This window comes from Triturus cristatus, chromosome 5_2 (assembly GCF_964204655.1).
Source record: "Triturus cristatus chromosome 5_2, aTriCri1.1, whole genome shotgun sequence".
Lineage (NCBI taxonomy): Eukaryota > Metazoa > Chordata > Amphibia > Caudata > Salamandridae > Triturus > Triturus cristatus.
In genome coordinates this window covers 16,164,504-16,183,651 of record NC_140588.1, presented here as the reverse complement: position 1 = coordinate 16,183,651, position 19,148 = coordinate 16,164,504, and the positions used below count along the sequence as shown (strand labels likewise).

The window sequence follows — 19,148 nt, the reverse complement described above, 5'->3', positions numbered from 1 at the left end:
TTCGGCCACCAAAAGCACAGGGGGTGAGGTCAATGTGGATAGTGTTTTTTTAATTTCGATTTTATAATTTCATGTTGCCAAAATTACGTTTTTTTTCTCTATTAATAAGCCCTGCACATTTGGTGGCCTGCGGCCACCAAAAGCACAGGGGGTGGGGTAAGTGTGGATAGTGTTTTTTTTATTTTTATTTTTTTACCGTAAGCGTACGGTAAGCTTACGGTAAGCGTACGGTAAGCGTACGGTAAGCGTACCCCGCGAAATTGCCGAAAAAAAAATAAAACCGTTTTTGCTCTTGGGGGATGTTTGGGGACTCCCTCAACATGACTATGTGGGAGGGAGTTGTCAAAACAGCCCCGTAACATGTTTTTGGCCATCATGTTTGATAAACAACACTCAGTGCGAGAGACAAAATGGCGGACGCCGCTTCCTGGTTTCGGCCGATTCGAATGTTTACTAAGATCTAAGAGCCAATCAGAATCGCGCTCGCGCACGCCACCGTAAGCTTACGGTAAGCGTACGGTAAGCGTACGGTAAGCGTACCGTAAGCGGGCTCAGATATATATATTGATTTAAAGGCTATTTTCTCAGAATCTACTGAACAGATTTACACCAAACCTACAAAAGGCACTTCCTTGACCTAGGGACTACCTCTCTGCCAAATTTCTAGTAATTCTGTTCAGCCGTTCGGGCTGTAGCTCGTTCTAAAGGTCCTATGGAAAAATGCATGGGAAAAACGCGTTTTGGGACCCCCCTTTTATCTCAGCCCCCGCTTGACGAATCCCCCCGAGACTTTCAGGGTAGGAGCGGAGCGTAGCGCCCCACCTATTTTGAGAAATTCGCGAGGATTCGTCGACCGGCGCCAAAGTTATTCAAAATAGAATGTTGAGGTTTTCCTATGGAAACGTGGTCCTAACTATAACTACCTACTGGCGACCGCCAGTAGGTAATATATATAAATGTTTCATGACCAATTGAGCACAAAAAGAGAAAATACAGAAAAGACAAAGATGATATGAATATATAAAAAATTAATAATTTTGATAAATAAAAAAACAAAAAAGAAAAAGTCCAATATATGATGAGTTGGTTTGCTTATGGGGAATTGTTGATTTACATTAAAAAAAGATTTTTTTTGTGAGTACTTACCGGTGCTAAAAGAGTGATAGGTCGGATAAGAGGTTGTAACCTTTTGTATTTGTTCCTTCCCCCCTCTTGGACCTAAAAGTAACTGGGGGAAACCCTTTTTTTCTTAATTACTATGTGCATGGGGCCCATATCTGCGTTTACCCGTCGTACGTAGGGCGACACTAAAGTATACAAAAAAGTGATGGATGGAATGCTGAATTAATCTCAGCTACTGAACTTTAGGCTTTCTTCTGGAAAAGATACTCCATTACCATACTCATAGAAATAATTTGCCCAGAAACAAGTAATGTTAGCAGAGATTACTGTGTTTGATAAACCTTCATCCTTGAAATAAAGTTCACTGTAGTGCTACAGTCTTTAGTTTTAGCTGTGCAAGACTACGGAAACACCCTAATCACTGAGATACTTAAAAGTACACCATACTTGATGGAGGCCGAAGCGGACGTCTCGACCTGAGCTCCAGCCTCCACCAAGTGAAACCTTTCACTAGCCTGTGCTCCCTCAGACATCCCAAAGATTTCCTCAGCATTCCTGGATGCTAGTGGGCCACCCATATTCTGCTGGCTGGTGTGTGAATCCTGCCTGCGGTGTGGAGGGGCAGCAGCTAGGCTGAAGCTGTGGTGTGTTTCCCGGCTGTGGCAGCACATGCAGAAGTCCAGGAAGAAGCAGGCGAGTACTGACGTTCCTGTGGGTGCCGGATTGCCTGCCAGCTAGGTGCTGAGCTGGGGGGGTTTTGCCTGGCCTGATCGCCCTGGGGCCTGAAAGCGTGAAGAGTTTAGTGGGCCTAGCCGGTCATAATTACTGGGCACGCCCATTCATCCTTTGCAGCCCGCGTGGCGTGGGTTGACACCCACCGGTCAACCCTGTGGTGAATCTCCCAGCTGCCGAGGCTCTTGCGGAAGACCCGGAAGGCGTGATAGAGTACCAGTGGCAACGCAAGCCCAGATTGCATGCTGTTGGGATATTTGGTGGAGCAAGCCTGCCAGGCACGACCAGCTGCCCTGAGGCATAAATGCGGTGTTGACGTGCTGGACCTGCTGGGGCCTCATTGTGGGTGCTTGAGCCCGACAGGAGTCCTGACTTTGTTCCATGGATCCGCCTGCCCTGAGTGTCCTCCCCCTTCCCACAGCTGGAGCCCAGCATGAGCTCAAGATCAGCGCCAGGATCCAGCATGCTGTCTCCGCCCACCACCACCCCAAATTACCTCTGTTTCATCAGTTTTTCTAATTGAAGCCACTTGGGGCATTTCTTGAAAGATTCGTCATTGTTTATATTGTGTGTATGTTATGGAAGTGGCATTTGGTAGTCAAACTTTTACCTGTGTAAATTGTACTCTTTGTCTTTGAATTATATTATTGTTTGCCTTTGTATTGTGAACCCAAAGTGTTACTGTTTTTCTTGGGACTCACTCCCTTTGGCCCTTGTCCACGCCATAGACAAGTACAAAATAAATAAATGCATCATATATAAGAATAAATGCAACCTTCAACTTTTGTAGTATCTTATAAGACCTTTGCATCTTTTAAGCTCAGTGAGACTGATTTGCATAGGACATTTCCTAACAAAGGCACACTTCAGGATACAATACATTTGGGGCTCTGAATACGTGTCTGCAGTGCACTTTTGTTTATAAATATATATTTTATATGTATGTTTGTGAATGTCCTTGAATTTATAAAAATGTACGCATTCTCACTAAAAATCACCTTGTGAAAAATAGTTTGAGCATAATGTTAAACATAAATTCAACGTGAACTGTTATTTTCCTGATTTTTCTGTTTCGTTTAAGAAACAGCCGCTGTGCCCTTCTCTTTTCCATACAGTACTTTAGTTTTTTGCGTAAAACTGCAAGCTTCAGCAACTTTCATCTCAGAGTGCACACAACTCTGAACAGAGAGGTGATTAGAGTTTTTCCGCTCAACCAGCTAAGCCAGATCGGTAAGTGCTGTGGTGCAACCATGCATGAAACTGCTAAAATGGACATTTTGGAGGACAACAAGGGACAACAACATATATTTCTGTAGAATATTAATCACCAGATTGCGGCTTAGCAACTCGCACATCTACAAAACTAGTAACTATAACATTTTCTTTGTAGAAAAGAACCATTTTTCTTTTTTTAAGATTGTGTTTAACGTTGCAATTTAGGTTTTTGTTTGCCTGGAAAATAAGCGTTTTCATTTCCCACAAATGCATCTATAGATGAGTATGACAATACCCTGAGCCATCACACTGGACAACTGATATTACTCTACAAGTGATTTAGAGATACAAGGCCGCAAACACAAATGCATTTTCGGCAATAAATAAATGTTTACTGCCTATAACAATTCATTTTCGCCTGCCAGCAATTCACAATAGGAATACTGAATGATGAAAATGGATACTGCGTGTTGTCTCCGTGCGACTGTACTATCTTCCACATTTCACCTTTCACACTCGTGTATGATATGGCAAAAGGCACCCTAGAACGTGTTATCTGATAATATAACCGACACTGTACAACACACAGCGTCAAATCCTTCGTTGCCTTTTTAAAAGGACCGTCACAATTTGCAATATATTATTTAGCTGTGTAGACAGGATCAACGCGTCTGTCAATATAGAAGAAAGGAGACATTTGGGCCCAATCTTGTACGGTGATGGAGTATTCTCTCCGCAACAGCTAAGTTCCGCCAGCCTCATTTAAAGTTGGGTGGAACTTGAGTATGTAGATAGAGGGGACTACTCCATCAATGTCAACTGCATACACCTCAATCAATCAATCAATACATTTGTAAAGCGCACTACATACCCGTGAGGGTCTCAAGGGGCTTGGGGGTCGGGGGGGGGGGGGGGCTGCTACTGATCGAAAAGCCAGGTCTTGAGTGTTCTCCTGAAGGTCAGCAGGTCTTGGGTCTGTCGTAGGCTCAGTGGTAGGGTGTTCCATGTTTTGGCGGCGAGGAGGGAGAAGGAGAAGGATCTCCCGCCGGTGGTGGTTCTTCGGATGCGCGGAACGGCGGCAAGTGTGAGGTCGGCGGATTGTAGTTGGCGGTTGGGGATGTAGAAGGAGAGTCGACTGTTGAGGTACGCAGGGCCGGTCTTGTGGAGTGCCTTGTGTGCGTGGATGAGGAGCTTGAAGGATATCCTCTTGTTGACGGGGAGCCAGTGCAGGTTTCTCAGGTGCGGGGTGATGTGGCTGTGGCGTGGTATATTGAGGATCAGTCGTGCCGAGGCGTTTTGGATGCGTTGTAGTTGTTTGATGAGCTTGGTCGGGGCTCCCGCGTAGAGGGCGTTTCCGTAGTCGAGTCTGCTGTTGACGAGAGCCTGGGTGACTGTGTTTCTTGTGTCTTTTGGGATCCATTTGTAGATTTTGCGGAGCATGCGGAGGGTGTTGAGTCTAGGATGATTCCCAGGTTACGTGCGTGGTCTGTGGGTGTACGGGGCTGTCCCCAGTGCCGTCGGCCACCAGGAGTCGTCCCAGGCTGAGGGGTTGGAGCCGAGGATGAGGACCTCCGTCTTGTCCGAGTTCAGCTTCAGGCGGCTGACCCTCATCCAGTCGGCGACGGCCTTCATTCCTTCGTGGAGGTTGGTTTTGGCGGTGATGGGGTCCTTGGTGAGGGAGAGGATCAGCTGAGTGTCGTCGGCATAGGAGATTATGCTGAGGTCGTGCTGTCAGGCGACGTGTGCAAGCGAGGTCATGTAGATGTTGAATAATGTCGGGCTAAGGTAGGAGCCCTAGGGTACGCTGCAGATGATCTCGGAGGCTTCGGATTGGAATGGGGGGAGGCGGACGCTCTGGGTTGAATGTGGTCCATTCCAGAGCCTTGTCTCAGATCCCTGCGGCGTGGAGTCATGCGCGTAGTGTGCGGTGGCAGACGGTGACGAAGGCGGTCTGGAGGATGAGAGCTGCGGTCTCACCGTTGTCCAGTAGGGTCCTGATGTCGTCGGTGGCGGCGATGAGGGCGGTCTCAGTGCTGTGGTTGCTGCGGAACCCTGACTGAGAAGGGTCCAGGATTCTGTTTTCTTCGAGGCATTGGGTTAGCTGTCTGTTGATGATCTTCTCGATGACCTTGGCCGGGAACAGCAGTACAGAGATGGGCCGGAAGTTCTTGAGGTCTCTTGAGTCTGCCTTGTTTTTTTTAGAAGAGCGTTGATCTCGGCGTATTTCCAGCTCTCTGGGAAGGTCGCGGTCTCGAGGGAGAGGCTGATGACGTTGCGCAGGTGGGGTGCGATGGAGCTGCTTGCTTTGTTGAACCTCCGACAGCACAATGGATTAACGCCCATCAGAGATTTGACCATGTGTTCGCCTACCCTATTTAGAGAGGGCAAACACATGGGCAGTTTTCACTGGCCATCACCAGCAAGTAAAAATATTGAAAACCCAAATATAGGTAAGTATAGATTTAGCCATTTCAAAATTCCACATATAAATACCTTAAAATGTAAATATAGATATATATATCGTGGATCCAAGAACCTTCAAAGTGAAACCAATGTGCACACATTGATGCGTCAACTGGAAAAACTTAAATGCAATGAAGTTTCTAAATGATGGGAAGTTAAGTCGCTAGGTAAATACCTCGATGTGGGAAGAGTCCCTCACGGGCTAGGAGTATTGATAGTCCCCACTTTTGAGTACCCCGATCCGGAAATGTTGCAGGAGCGGGCCACAAATAATGCACTGTCATCTCAGAATATGATGAAGATATTGATTAAATATGCAAGCAAAGACCGAGACAGAATACTTGAAGAAATCAGAATTATTGAGACTGAACTAAAAAAAAATGGCAAAAGAGGATTTCTTAACCTCTTCAATGCCCATGACGAGCTGGTCTCGTCATGGGCCGCGGTTGCGCTGTGCCCATGACGAGACCAGCTCGTCATAAACCCCGCCCGCTAATACAACGGCCGGCACAGGGCGGGGAAAGGGGCGGGCACTGAAGGGGTTAAAGAAAGTCCGACCTTGTAACCAGACTAAAAAAGCAATAACAAACAATATGGGAAAGGAAAGCCACAAAATTCTTGAGGGACAGATTGGATTATCAACGGGGGCAAATTTATACATTTGCCCGCCAGATTGACAACATCCGGAGACAGAGACTGTCAAAGCCCGCAGGTGCTGAATTAAGGAGAGTGGATGGGCAGCAGGCAGGTGCTGATTTGAGCTTAGAAGCAAGTTCTCTAATGAGTTCTGATGTAGACAATAGAAATGACATTCAGAACTCAAACCAGCGCGAACCACCATCTGTCATTGATGAATTGCATTTTTTACGCATAGATGGACTCAGAGCACGAGACCAAACCAGCAACGGAATAGAAAGGAATACCAAGGCAGCGTAAAAATCGACGAAGCAGGAATGGAGCTGCGCTCTGGAGAGAAAATGAAAGAACCGTTTCAACGCAGGTAATGGAAGATCCCATGACTGTAATCAACTTGACAGATCAACAGATGTGGAGACTCAAATATTATCATTGGGTCTATCTTTCTGCATACGGACCAATTTCAACTATACCCAAACCCGTATTGACTTCTTTAAATTCATAAGGAAGCTAAAGCTTCAAAAATTCTTTTACAACAAGAGGGAGGATTCAAAGAAAAAACATACTGACACACAAGAGGTGACAAATCTTGAAGTCGGAGACTTGGAGGTACTCCATGAGTTGCACCAACTAGAATATGAGTGTGAGGGTCTGTCAGCACCTGGGACTGTGAATGAAACTGCTGATCTATTGTGTTTGGATATATATGATACCAAAGGGGATTATGGACGGAGCGTTTGAGCAGATCAAACACTCACCCCCAGTCAACTGATCTGGGTTTAATCCACCATCATTCTTTAGCTCACTCCACCACCCCAGTTCAGACATGGCCATATGCAAATCAGTCTGACCCTGTGCCTCATGGGAACAGTCCAGCCCGAACTGCAAAGCCATGTCTTCCATGGACCGGAAACAAGCATCCTGGGACCGGTTTCGGGTTCATAACCCTCATCAGCCAGGCTATCTTGAATCCAGTGGCAAAGTGAGCAAGGGACTGTTCTTTTTTCTTTTTGGATATATATGATAGCACAGCAACAGTTTTTAAACCTAAATCAACATTCACCCCCAACACCCTTGAAGATGCAATTGATGTCTTTTTTGAGTTGGTAATTGAAGACTTAAAACAATTGTCATGATTGTCTAGCAAGGCATTCCTGAATAGTAGTAGTCAACAAGATAAAAAGTACTTTACCCTTGTCAACAAAATTAAAAACAGAAAAGACATTATAGTTCGACAGTCGGACAAAGGGGGCAATGTGATCCTCTGGCCACTAGATTTATACAATGAAGAAGCTAGAGCGCAACTAAGGGACCCTCAATGTTACTTAAGGTGCCTCAAAGCAACCTAGTTGAAGTCAAACATAAATACCTGAAGGATCTGGGAAGTTGGCAGTGTTTAGGCTTGATAACACAAGCGGAATATTTATTCATGAAAGTAGAGAATCCCGTCACACTGATCCTTTACTTTGTCCCTAAGGTTCATAAAAATAAGGAAGCCCCGCCTGGCAGGCCCATCATTTCAGAGATGGGCAGTCTCTTTGAACCCACCTCTAGGTACTTGGACTCCTTTCTGCAGACATTCATGAAAGAGCTACCAGCATACTTTCAATATACAAGAGATTTCTTGAATAAAATCTCCAATGTGGTATGGAAGGACTCCTACCTCCTAATCACATTGGATGTGACCAGCCTCTATACGAGTAAAACTCATGAGTATGGACTGCGTGCAGTTCGTCATTTCCTTAAAACTCCGCCCATCTCTCTTTATCAACATTCAGGGATGCTCTTGGAGATGTGCAGACTTTGTCTACACAATAACTATTTTATGTTTGGAGGAGACACATATAAACAGCTACAAGGAACGGCGATGGGCACCTGCTTCCCCCCCAGCTATGCTAATTTGCATATGGGCTGGTGGGAGGAGCAGGTGCTCAGAGTCAAACATGAGAGGGAATGGAGGCCAACATTGTGGCTTGGATCAGATTTATTGACTACCTGTTTGTGGTGTGGGTCGGCCCGTGGGACGCAGCCAAGCAGTTTGTACAGGAATTGGATGAGAATGCTCTGAATCTCAGAATCACAGATAACATCAGCCAATCTAGGGTATCTTTTCTTGACCTAGAGGTATATATCGAAGACAATGCAATCCACACCCGTACATTTAGAAAGCCCACAGCTGGGAACTCCATCCTGCACGCCAGGAGCTTTCATCCTCAGAAACTCAAAATGAGCATCCCTTATGCCGAACATCTGAGGATGAAACGTAACTATAGCGAAGCATCAGCCCTTACAGAAGCCCAGACATACCTAACTAAAAGATTTGTGCAGAGGGGCTACAATCCCCAAGTCTTGGATCGGGTGCTTAAGAAAGTTAACAGAATTGAGAGGGACATATTACTCAAACCCAGTGAAGAAAAAGCCAGTCAAAACAGAAAAACCACAGGAGATCAAATAAAGATGATCACCGGATACAGTGCCTACCAGTCTAGGGTGCGAGAGAGTCTGAGTAGTCACTGGCAAATAGTGAAAAGAGACCCAATCTTAAGTGAGATTTTACCACGCAGACCTTTAATCACTTTTAAAAAGGCTAAATCAATGAGAACTGATCTAGTGAAGAATAGTCCAGAGGTGGACAGAGCAGAAAGCTGGTTAAAAGTAAGACCCGGCTTTCATAAATGCTTTAAGTGCAAAGCCTGCAAAATTGCATGTAATAAAAGACAGGTAATAACACCCCTCATGACCAGCCCTTGGAAGATCAGGTGCACACTGAATTGCAGAAGCGACTACGTTGTATACATCTTACGATGCACCTGCCCAAAACTATATGCGGGTAGCACCATTCACATGGTGTATATCCGAATATTACAGCACCTAAGGGCAGTGAAAAACAACGACAAGAACTATGTAATAGCTTGCCACATTAATTAATTTCATAGAGTTAACACAAATGACCTGTCTTATTTTGCGGTAGATCAGGTGACCAAACTAAGAAGGGGTGGAGACCGTGAGGCCAGATTACTTCAATTGGAGTAGAGATATATAATGCTATTTTAGACAAAGATCCCATTTGGGTTGAATGCTGAAGAGGATTTACATGTCCATCTGATGTAGTGAGTGTATCCAGAAACAGAGTTTTTAAGCATTTACTTTTATAGCAGGGCAATCGTTATTGTATAGATGGAGACGGACGGAATTGGAGGTTTTAGTGATGTTAATTGCTCCTAACAGTTTTTAACATTATGATTGTGTATAACTCCGCAATGTGGCAGAAAATCTATTGATGTAATGAGGACATTGGGATGAATGTACATGATGAAGTTAGACTGACTGATACACTTAGAGTCTCTAGGTAGAGTTTAAAAAGCTGCCCTTTTATTCTTAGAGGAGGAAAAAGGTTGTTTGCACTTGCACTTTATTGTCCATGAAGAGGTTATATACTTCAATTTTGATCAAGATATTGCATGCACTTGCACTTCAAAATTGCATATTTGCACTTGCACTTTCAATCTTTTAACAACCGGGCATTTGCATTTTTTGATTCCAGATGTAATATAACCGAAAATAAAAAATTGGAAACTACCTGTTCCAGCTATGGTAAATGGCTAAAGACACAGACAAGCCAGATTAGCAGCACTTGCACCTAGTCGGGACGTGTGTATTTTTGATTAAGCATTAGATATTCATCATGTATATAATGTTTGGGAATAGATTTTTGTCTGCCATAACACGAGAGAAGAGCAAGTTCATGTGAAGTACATCCAATGTATTGATTGTTTTTTATCATTTTATACATTTTGAATTCATTATGTATAAATTTGTGAACTGAAAGAACTAGTAATAATGCAATGCACAATAAGAAGTATTATTATTGAGTGAACCCAGTAATTGGCAGTACACCTGAGCATCTGTTTGCACTGATATATTTTGTGGAAGAATAGCCATTCCAGTATCTGCCAGGGTTCCTTTTGCACTAGCACATTATTGCATTCATTTTGAGATAGTAAATGGTTCATCAGTCCTTCTATTTATCGAATGTTGCTAGGGAAACAGGACCACTTCACAGTGAAACACGAGCACAGAGTTTGTATTTTTGAAATAATTTGTGGCAATGTTGTTTTAATTGTCAATATATTAGAAAATGAGATTTTAATTAATTAGGAATGATATGTTTAATTTCTATGTTCAGACTGTATTGGGGATGCACTGCTATCCATGTTTACTTCCTTTTAGCAAATGAAACTTTGTTCTAAGTCTGTCTTCTATATCCACACTGAATTACGAACCATGCGACTGTGTGACTTTGCTTTTTAATGGCGCAGGAAACTGACGATTGTAGTGCGAGCAAGGCAGGGAGTGCCGAAACGCATTTGAATAAACCTAAGACCTACTTGTTGATCCTACCTTCGTATCAGTGTCCGTTTCTTCAACAAGTGAATCGGAAGTGGAGTAGATATATATATATATATATATATATGTGCAAAACGCCGCTTACCACTGCCTCACTCGGGCAGAAAATGATGAAGAGCGGACCCAGAAGAGGGTGCCAATCAGAATATTTTTATTTACTTGCCCAGCCTGACCGCCATTACGCGTTTCGACCCCCACTCGGGTCTTGAGCACATATCTTGATATATATTTTATATATATATATGTATATATATATATATATCACTTAAAAAACCATAGGTTTCACACATGTTATAGTTAGCTGGACATTTCACTCGTAAAAAACGTATTAAATTCCGCCGTTATAGTTACTGTATTTAGACACTTATTTACCCATGTCTTCTTCCATTAATCTTTAGCTATACATATATTACAAATATTTATTTTTCATAAAGACACATATGACATCAGTGATGTAATATCTGACGTCATCAGCAGAGGATTGCGGTCGCGTGAGTTATAGTTGCCTACAGTAACTATAACGGCGGAATTTCATAGGTTTTTTACGAGTGAAATGTCCAGCTAACTAACATGTGTGAAACCTATGGTTTTTTAAGTGAATTTGCAAGGTTTTTTAAATGCTAATTCGTAAATATAACGTGTGTGAAACCTATGGTTTTTTCAGTGAATTTGTACGGTTTTTTAAATGCTAAGTTATGTATTAATTTTTTTTTTTTCAGGTTTTTCACCGTGCGCGCACCGTGAATTTATTTATTTTTTTTTTAAATCGCGAGGTGTGCGCACGGTGCGCTTCGCGCGCCGTGCGCGCGCTGTGGGCGCTCGGTGCACTTTGCGCCCCGAGCACCCATGGTTCGCAGTACGTGTCGTGCGCACGCGGTGCGCGCACCTCGCGATTTTTCAAGAAAAAACAAATGTTTTTTTCACCCTGGGGGGTCCTTCAGTGACCCCCTGACCAAGGCTAGGGGGTCAGGAACTGTCCACTCTGCCCCCTTTTCACGTTCTCCTCCTTTTTTTTCACCCCCTCAGACTGCGAGAGACAAAATGGCAGCCGACACTTCCTGGTTTCGACCGATTCGAATGTTTACCGACATCTAACAACCAATCAGAATTGCGCTCGCGCACGGCAGGGTGCGCGCACAGTGCGCGTACGGTGCGCGCGTATAGATATTGATATGCTTTTAAATGCTATTTTCTCAGGAAATACTGAACAGATTTACACCAGACCTGCAAAAGGCACTTCCTTGACCTTATGGCTACCTCTCTGCCAAATTTCACGTAATTCTGTTCAGCCGTTCGGGCTGTAGCTGTGTCTAAAGGTCCTATGGAAAAATGCATGGGGAAAACGCGTTTTGGGACCCCCCCTTTTTCTTGGCCCCCGCTTGACGAATCACCCCGAGACTTTCAGGGTAGGAGCTGAGCGGAGCGCCCCATTAGTTTTGAAAATTTCGCGAGGATTCGTCAACCGGCGCCAAAGTTATTCAAAATAGAATTTTGAGATTTCCTATGGAAACTAGGTTGTAACTATAACTATCTACTGGCGACCGCCAGTAGATTATATATATATATATATATATATATATATATATATATATATATATATATGTGTGTGTGTGTGTGTGTGTCAAGGTACGAATATGCGGAGTTAGGTATAGAAAATCTATACATACTTACCAGTCAATATTTTGGTTTGCTATATTGAGATCCTGATCTCGAATGCATGGTAATTTTGACTACCATAATTACTCTCTTAGGAGTGCTCAACTTCTTCTTATGCCAGATTGATTAAAACTATAATCAGGTAAAGGAATTGGGGGAAAAACAAATAACATATGTTAAAAACCAAAAACAAATGCTTAGATTAAGTGTTTGACTGCCTCTGAGAAGATGGTGGTTTACATCATTAAACCTAGGTAGGTTCTTTATTATCCAAAGTACAACAATTCTTAAAAAGTCCAATGCATGACTAGGATTATTATTGAAAAGGTACTCTTTTCGCGAAGGTAACATTTATTGCATTTGCATTTTAATGCAGTGAGAGTCCCAAATGGATCCTATCCTTATTCAAGCATGAAATAGAAGGGCCACGTGCAATGAATGTCAGCTTCTGTCCAAGTGACTCAACCGGACCAACACACCCCGGGGCTGAAAAATCTGCCGAGGACTTCTCAAGGGACCTTGAAGGTTCAAGGACGACCTGAACCCATCACACAACCCACAACGTGTGCTTCGCTCACGAGAATGACAAATGCACTCAGCAATGCATTTAGATGTAGCTGGCTGAGAGACGAAGATATTTACATGCAGTATATATTGAATGTCACCAGAATCATTTGAATCAATATTGGTGGAATTATTTACTCAAAATATAAAGATAAAGTTATCAGGCTTCGACCAAAGGTGAAAGTTGCTGATAAACATATGGTCTCCTTTTTAAATACTGCTTCTCTCTCATCGGTTGGTGTGTGGTGCAGTGTGCTCTCACATTCTTCCCCATTAACTTATACTTTGGCTATAAAGTCATACACTTCATGATAACAGTTTTTCACATTTGCTGCACATTTATTGAGCTTTTCTTTTAATATACTACACACCCTTTTATGACCTACATTCATGATGCTGCACCTTATCACCATGTATTCACGAGTCGACACAGAGGTAGCAATCAAATAAGCCCACAATACCATTCTAATACACAATTATCGTTTACAATTGGGTTTGCTGTTTTTAGTACAGTACAGTAGACGTATTTGTGATACATTTTTACATTGGACAAAAAGGAATACAAATATTGTGTAGAGACCAGCAGCACATCCAAATAGATGCAACTCAACAAACAACAATACAATAACCCCTGGCTTCTGTAATACTTCTGTCGCACACATGAAAGTGATAAGCAATGCTCTTTTAAAAAATGTCATGAATTTGTGAATTGCTCGACCCTAAACTTAAGATATTGTTGTAACCAGGACAACGATGACCACCTTTTGATATAAGCATAGAAATCGATGTTCACTTGTGCGATCTTACCTCTACTTTATACAGAAGAGATAATATTCACCCAACCTACCTATGAGTTCCTTGTTTCTGACATCTAGGGCCATGTTTCGCAAAGCCGTGGCCACCGCACAGACCACTCGATCATTGTCTATTCGAAGCAGCTCCACCAGGATGGGCAGGCCCTTCTCCTTGCGAACAGCAGCGCGGATGTACACTGACCACTGTGGAGACAGAGAGCAGATGCTAATAAAGGGAAGGACCAAGAACTGTGAAGAAGCGCATCAAAGTACTGCCCACACTCCAGAAATACTCAGAGAAAGACACATTCACAGTTCCTTAGGGTCATGAACACCTCACGTCAGTTTACTCTGGACTGTCCTCGGGGGACTCATCTGCGATACAGAAGAGACCCTCAAGAAGACGGTCAGCAACAGAAACAACTAAGTTAGGAGACCCCTGACCATCAGCTGCCATCCCTGTCGCCACTCTAGCTTTCCACAAAATGGGGGCCTCATCTAATTTAAAAAGAATACGGAATCTCTTTCAGGCATCAGTGGATACCACTCTTCCTAGGACACCTGAGGTGGGGCTCTGGGCTCTGAGCCTGGCAGGATGGTAATACTGTGGGACGGGTGCGCGGCCATACATTGCCATAGCAATATGTCCTAGGACACCTGAGGACACCCAGGACACCTGAGGTGGGACTCTGGGCTCTGAGCCTGGCAGGATGGTAATACTGTGGGACGGGTGCGCGGCCATACATTGCCATAGCAATATGTCCTAGGACACCTGAGGACACCTAGGACACCTGAGGTGGGACTCTGGGCTCTGAGCCTGGCAGGATGGTAATACTGTGGGACGGGTGCGCGGCCATACATTGCCATAGCAATATGTCCTAGGACACCTGAGGACACCTAGGACACCTGAGGTGGGACTCTGGGCTCTGAGCCTGGCAGGATGGTAATACTGTGGGACGGGTGCGCGGCCATACATTGCCATAGCAATATGTCCTAGGACACCTGAGGACACCTAGGACACCTGAGGTGGGACTCTGGGCTCTGAGCCTGGCAGGATGGTAATACTGTGGGACGGGTGCGCGGCCATACATTGCCATAGCAATATGTCCTAGGACACCTGAGGACACCTAGGACACCTGAGGTGGGACTCTGGGCTCTGAGCCTGGCAGGATGGTAATACTGTGGGACGGGTGCGCGGCCATACATTGCCATAGCAATATGTCCTAGGACACCTGAGGACACCCAGGACACCTGAGGTGGGACTCTGGGCTCTGAGCCTGGCAGGATGGTAATACTGTGGGACGGGTGCGCGGCCATACATTGCCATAGCAATATGTCCTAGGGCACCTGAGGACACCCAGGACACCTGAGGTGGGACTCTGGGCTCTGAGCCTGGCAGGATGGTAATACTGTGGGACGGGTGCGCGGCCATACATTGCCATAGCAATATGTCCTAGGACACCTGAGGACACCTGAGGTTGGACTCTGGGCTCTGAGCCTGGCAGGATGGTAATACTGTGGGACGGGTGCGCGGCCATACATTGCCATAGCAATATGTCCTAGGACACCTGAGGACACCTAGGACACCTGAGGTGGGACTCTGGGCTCTGAGCCTGGCAGGATGGTAATACTGTGGGACGGGTGCGCGGCCATACATTGCCATAGCAATATGTCCTAGGACACCTGAGGACACCTAGGACACCTGAGGTGGGACTCTGGGCTCTGAGCCTGGCAGGATGGTAATACTGTGGGGCGGGTGCGCGGCCATACATTGCCATAGCAATATGTCCTAGGACACCTGAGGACACATAGGACACCTGAGGTGGGACTCTGGGCTCTGAGCCTGGCAGGATGGTAATACTGTGGGACGGGTGCGCGGCCATACATTGCCATAGCAATATGTCCTAGGACACCTGAGGACACCCAGGAACCTGAGGTGGGACTCTGGGCTCTGAGCCTGGCAGGATGGTAATACTGTGGAACGGGTGCGAGGCCATACATTGCCATAGCAATATGTCCTAGGACACCTGAGGACACCTAGGACACCTGAGGTGGGACTCTGGGCTCTGAGCCTGGCAGGATGGTAATACTGTGGGACGGGTGCGCGGCCATACTTTGCCATAGCACTCGCAAGTCTGAATTGGTGGCTAGCCATGCAAAGGTGCAAAGGTGGGGACACAGCAACATTTCCACTGGCAGAGTCTCAGCTGACTCCGCCGCCTGAAATCCATAAACTGGAGGCCCATTCTCCACTGGCTGCAAAGTCACAGAGGCAGTATCCCTGCCCCCTTTACTGCAGTCTTGGGAATAAAAATGGGAAAATCTCCCTGACCTAAGGGGCACAATCTCAAGCACACCAGTGTAGTTTTTCTCACGCTGAGAGTTTATTATTGAAAAGCAAATAAGTATGCTGAGCATGCCAACTAAACATGGCCTGCTTGGCATTAGTAAGTGATGAAAGTTGAACCGTCACACTGGTGGAAGCACTTTCTTCACTGAGATTCATGTACTTTCACAGATGTGGTAGCCGGGCCAGACTGGCCCTAGCTTGCACCAGGCATTTCCCGGGTGGGCCGGGGGGGTGGGGGGGGGGCGTTCGGTCAGTGTTGGTCTGTGGGGGCTGGTTTCATTTCCCAGGCTTTTGGCTGTGGGGCCAGGTTTCATCACTGCAGGCCGGTTTTGCAGCACTGCTGCAATATCAGCCTCCAGTAACAAAAGCAGGAGCGGTACATTTTACTAGCACCTATCTCCCCCGCCCCCCACTCCCAGAGCAGCAATCTGCCAGGGCTGGATGCTGTTCCCAGTCCGGCCCTGCGTGGTAGGCTAACAGGCTGCACACTGAGCTCTAAATGAACTCCTCTGACTTCTTTAGGGCAGTGCGACCATTGCAGCCGCACCTGCCGCTGACCTCATGGGCGCTGTGTTTAGAAATAGCACCAGCTGCAGAGTTCCTTGTGTTACAGCAGTTTTCAGGCAACAATAAAAATGTCAAGATAACTTTGGTGATTAATGTTTCTGCTGGAAAGAGATCAGAGTTTTATCTAGTGGAAACCTCTGCTTATGATTAAGTAGTGCAGATGGTTAATATGCCTTCTGCAAAGAAGATGTACCTTGCACATTTTGGCAAAGAAATCCTTTGGCAGTTCATTATTTACATCCTTAATGTAGCACAGTGAGCTATAAACTGTCATAAAGAGCGGCATGCAAACGGCATGGTATAGGTTAAAACATTATGTTTTTCCCCAGTCTTTCATTAGCCTAATATTGCTAAAAAGGATTCAGGGTAGACATGCATTCTTATTAGTAAAGCCAACCATTATGGTAAGTTTTAAATTCTGAGTTTGTGCTTTTCCAGACCAAACACTCCTAAAATATACTGCCTACTAGTAATGGTGACATGTGACTCCTACACCTTGTAATCCTCATCATCTTATGTAATAAATATTTCCTAAAGACTGATTTACACACGTATTATTCATTGGCTCTGTATTATGTGTGTGGGAATGCACAGTGCTCTGATACCCTACATGCTATAAAACAAATGAAATGCATGTGAGAGAGGTGCTATGGAGAGATGAGGGGCACAGGTGGGGCATAGTAGTGAGGGAATTCGAGGATAAGGAGGTTTTTGAGCATGGGGCACCAACAAAGATTGTTGCACTGGGCGCTGGACAGCATCAGCGCTAAAGCCGGCCCTGTCACCTAATATAAAAAATCCCAGTCACCAATACAGCTCATCAAACAGGAGACATATTGCAAAACACTCCCTCAATAACTTCAGCATCTGTTTCCAGGCATCTTTAGGTCACATCTTATAACTCACAGAAATACCCCAAAATATTATATGGAAAGAAGTACTCCATACCTTGCATATTTAGGATACAGCAAGTCACCTCGTAGTTCCTTAGCCTTATAAAGGGACTCAAATGCTGCCTATACTGCCAAGGGATCTACATGGTGACTTTCAATATCAACTACTATGTCTGTATAGCAGCAAACACTAGTCAATTTACAAAGCCTACAGCGCTGAACATACAGGGGGGGTATATTGACAAATCCCTATCAACACCACAATGTCACTTTTGGCGATATTCCCGTGGCGATAGGGGCTTTGCCTTATTTAAAAGGCAGTGTTAAGCCACTTAACGTGGTTTAACGCTGCCTTGTAAATAAGGCACACTTTCACGCTACAATTAGAGTGAAAGGGGAGGGCAATGGGCATTACGCTGCAACACCCATTGATTTTGACGCTGTCCCCTATTTACAAGGGTGGCGTAAATAGGAGGCAGTTCCAAAATTAAGACCAGGGAAAACCTGGTCTTAAACAGGCGAAACAAGGAGAAATGCTTTATTTCTCCTCATTTTTGCTGGATCCATGTGTGATGTGTTATGCAGCACACATAGAAAGAGCTAGATTGTTTATGTGCAGGAAGGTTCCCTTTCTGCACATAAACACTGGAAAAAAATACGTCTTGCAGCTTCTCTGTGTGCTGCATTTAGCAGCACACACAGAAGTTACAAAGTGCCATTACTGATTGTTTATGTGCAGGAATGGATACCTTGCTGCACATAAACGCCTTGAGGCGATCTGACGAGGCCACAGGGCCGCGGGAGTGCGGCAGTCACCAGCCAGCCAGACTAAGACCAAAAAGCCGCAGCACACCAGGTCCAGGAAGGATCATGCCTGACCCTAAAATGGAGGCCTACCCCCCGCCGAATGCATGACAGAATATGGGGATCAGCTAAGTAAGTGCCCTCGGCGAACTTTAATAATCAACTCACTACCCAATCACAGGAGCAGAGAATGCAAGGAAAGAGTGAGCCTGAGCCTCCCCCACGAACTACATTTTACACAAACTCCTAAGCGCAAAGAGACCGATCAACATCGCCGATGTCCGGTGGCGCTGCCTAGACCGCTATAGAGGAGATCGGCTCTGGGTCACCCCCTTGGCCGTCACCTACCCAGCCAGACTTTGGACATAATTCTCCTCGTCTCTCCACTGTATATGCTGTTGTTGTTATTAACACTTGCTTTTGCAGTGTAACACTGTTTTGCCGTCCTATGTTTTTAATATCCTCTTGTAACTGATATATATTTTTTGCATCTTCTTGTATCTCACTGCTCCTCTTGTAAAGAGCTCTTCAAATAAATAAATAAAGAAAACATAAACAATGATTCCCCTGCAACACAGAGGTGCCTGCGTTGACACTAGGCTGCTAAATTAGCGCTAGCGCAGGGGGAAAAGGAGGGCTGCGTTGTATTCTTGTAAATACGATGCAGCCCTGCATTTCAGAAGTGGCGGAGAGCAGTGTTAAGCCAAGGAGGCTAGAGCCACGCTCTGTCACTTCTCTCATAAATATGCCAGAGGGCTTGATTAATTAAGAATAGCACCTGGGGCATGAGAATTGTTGAACTATCTTAAGTCAGGAAAAGGGTCGTCATTTATGAAGGATTTTGTTCTGACTTACAACAGTCATAAGAAAGCATATTCGTTTCTCCTTAAAAAAAGTCTTACAAGTGTCTTACACCAAGGGGAAATGACTATTAAATAGGGCCCC

The 19,148-nt window shown here is 45.0% G+C and overlaps 1 protein-coding gene across 12 annotated transcripts in view; it reads right to left on the bottom strand.

Moving 5' to 3' along the window:
• The window catches only part of CTNND2 (catenin delta 2), a 3,222,299-nt gene that overhangs the window by 607,140 nt on the left and 2,596,011 nt on the right, over window positions 1–19,148 (bottom strand). For all 12 annotated transcript variants that reach the window (XM_085606754.1, XM_085606755.1, XM_085606763.1 and 9 more), the window contains one exon: window positions 13,643–13,793. In XM_085606754.1, coding sequence (XP_085462880.1) covers window positions 13,643–13,793 — 151 coding nt within the window. The remainder of the gene's footprint in view (window positions 1–13,642; window positions 13,794–19,148) is intronic.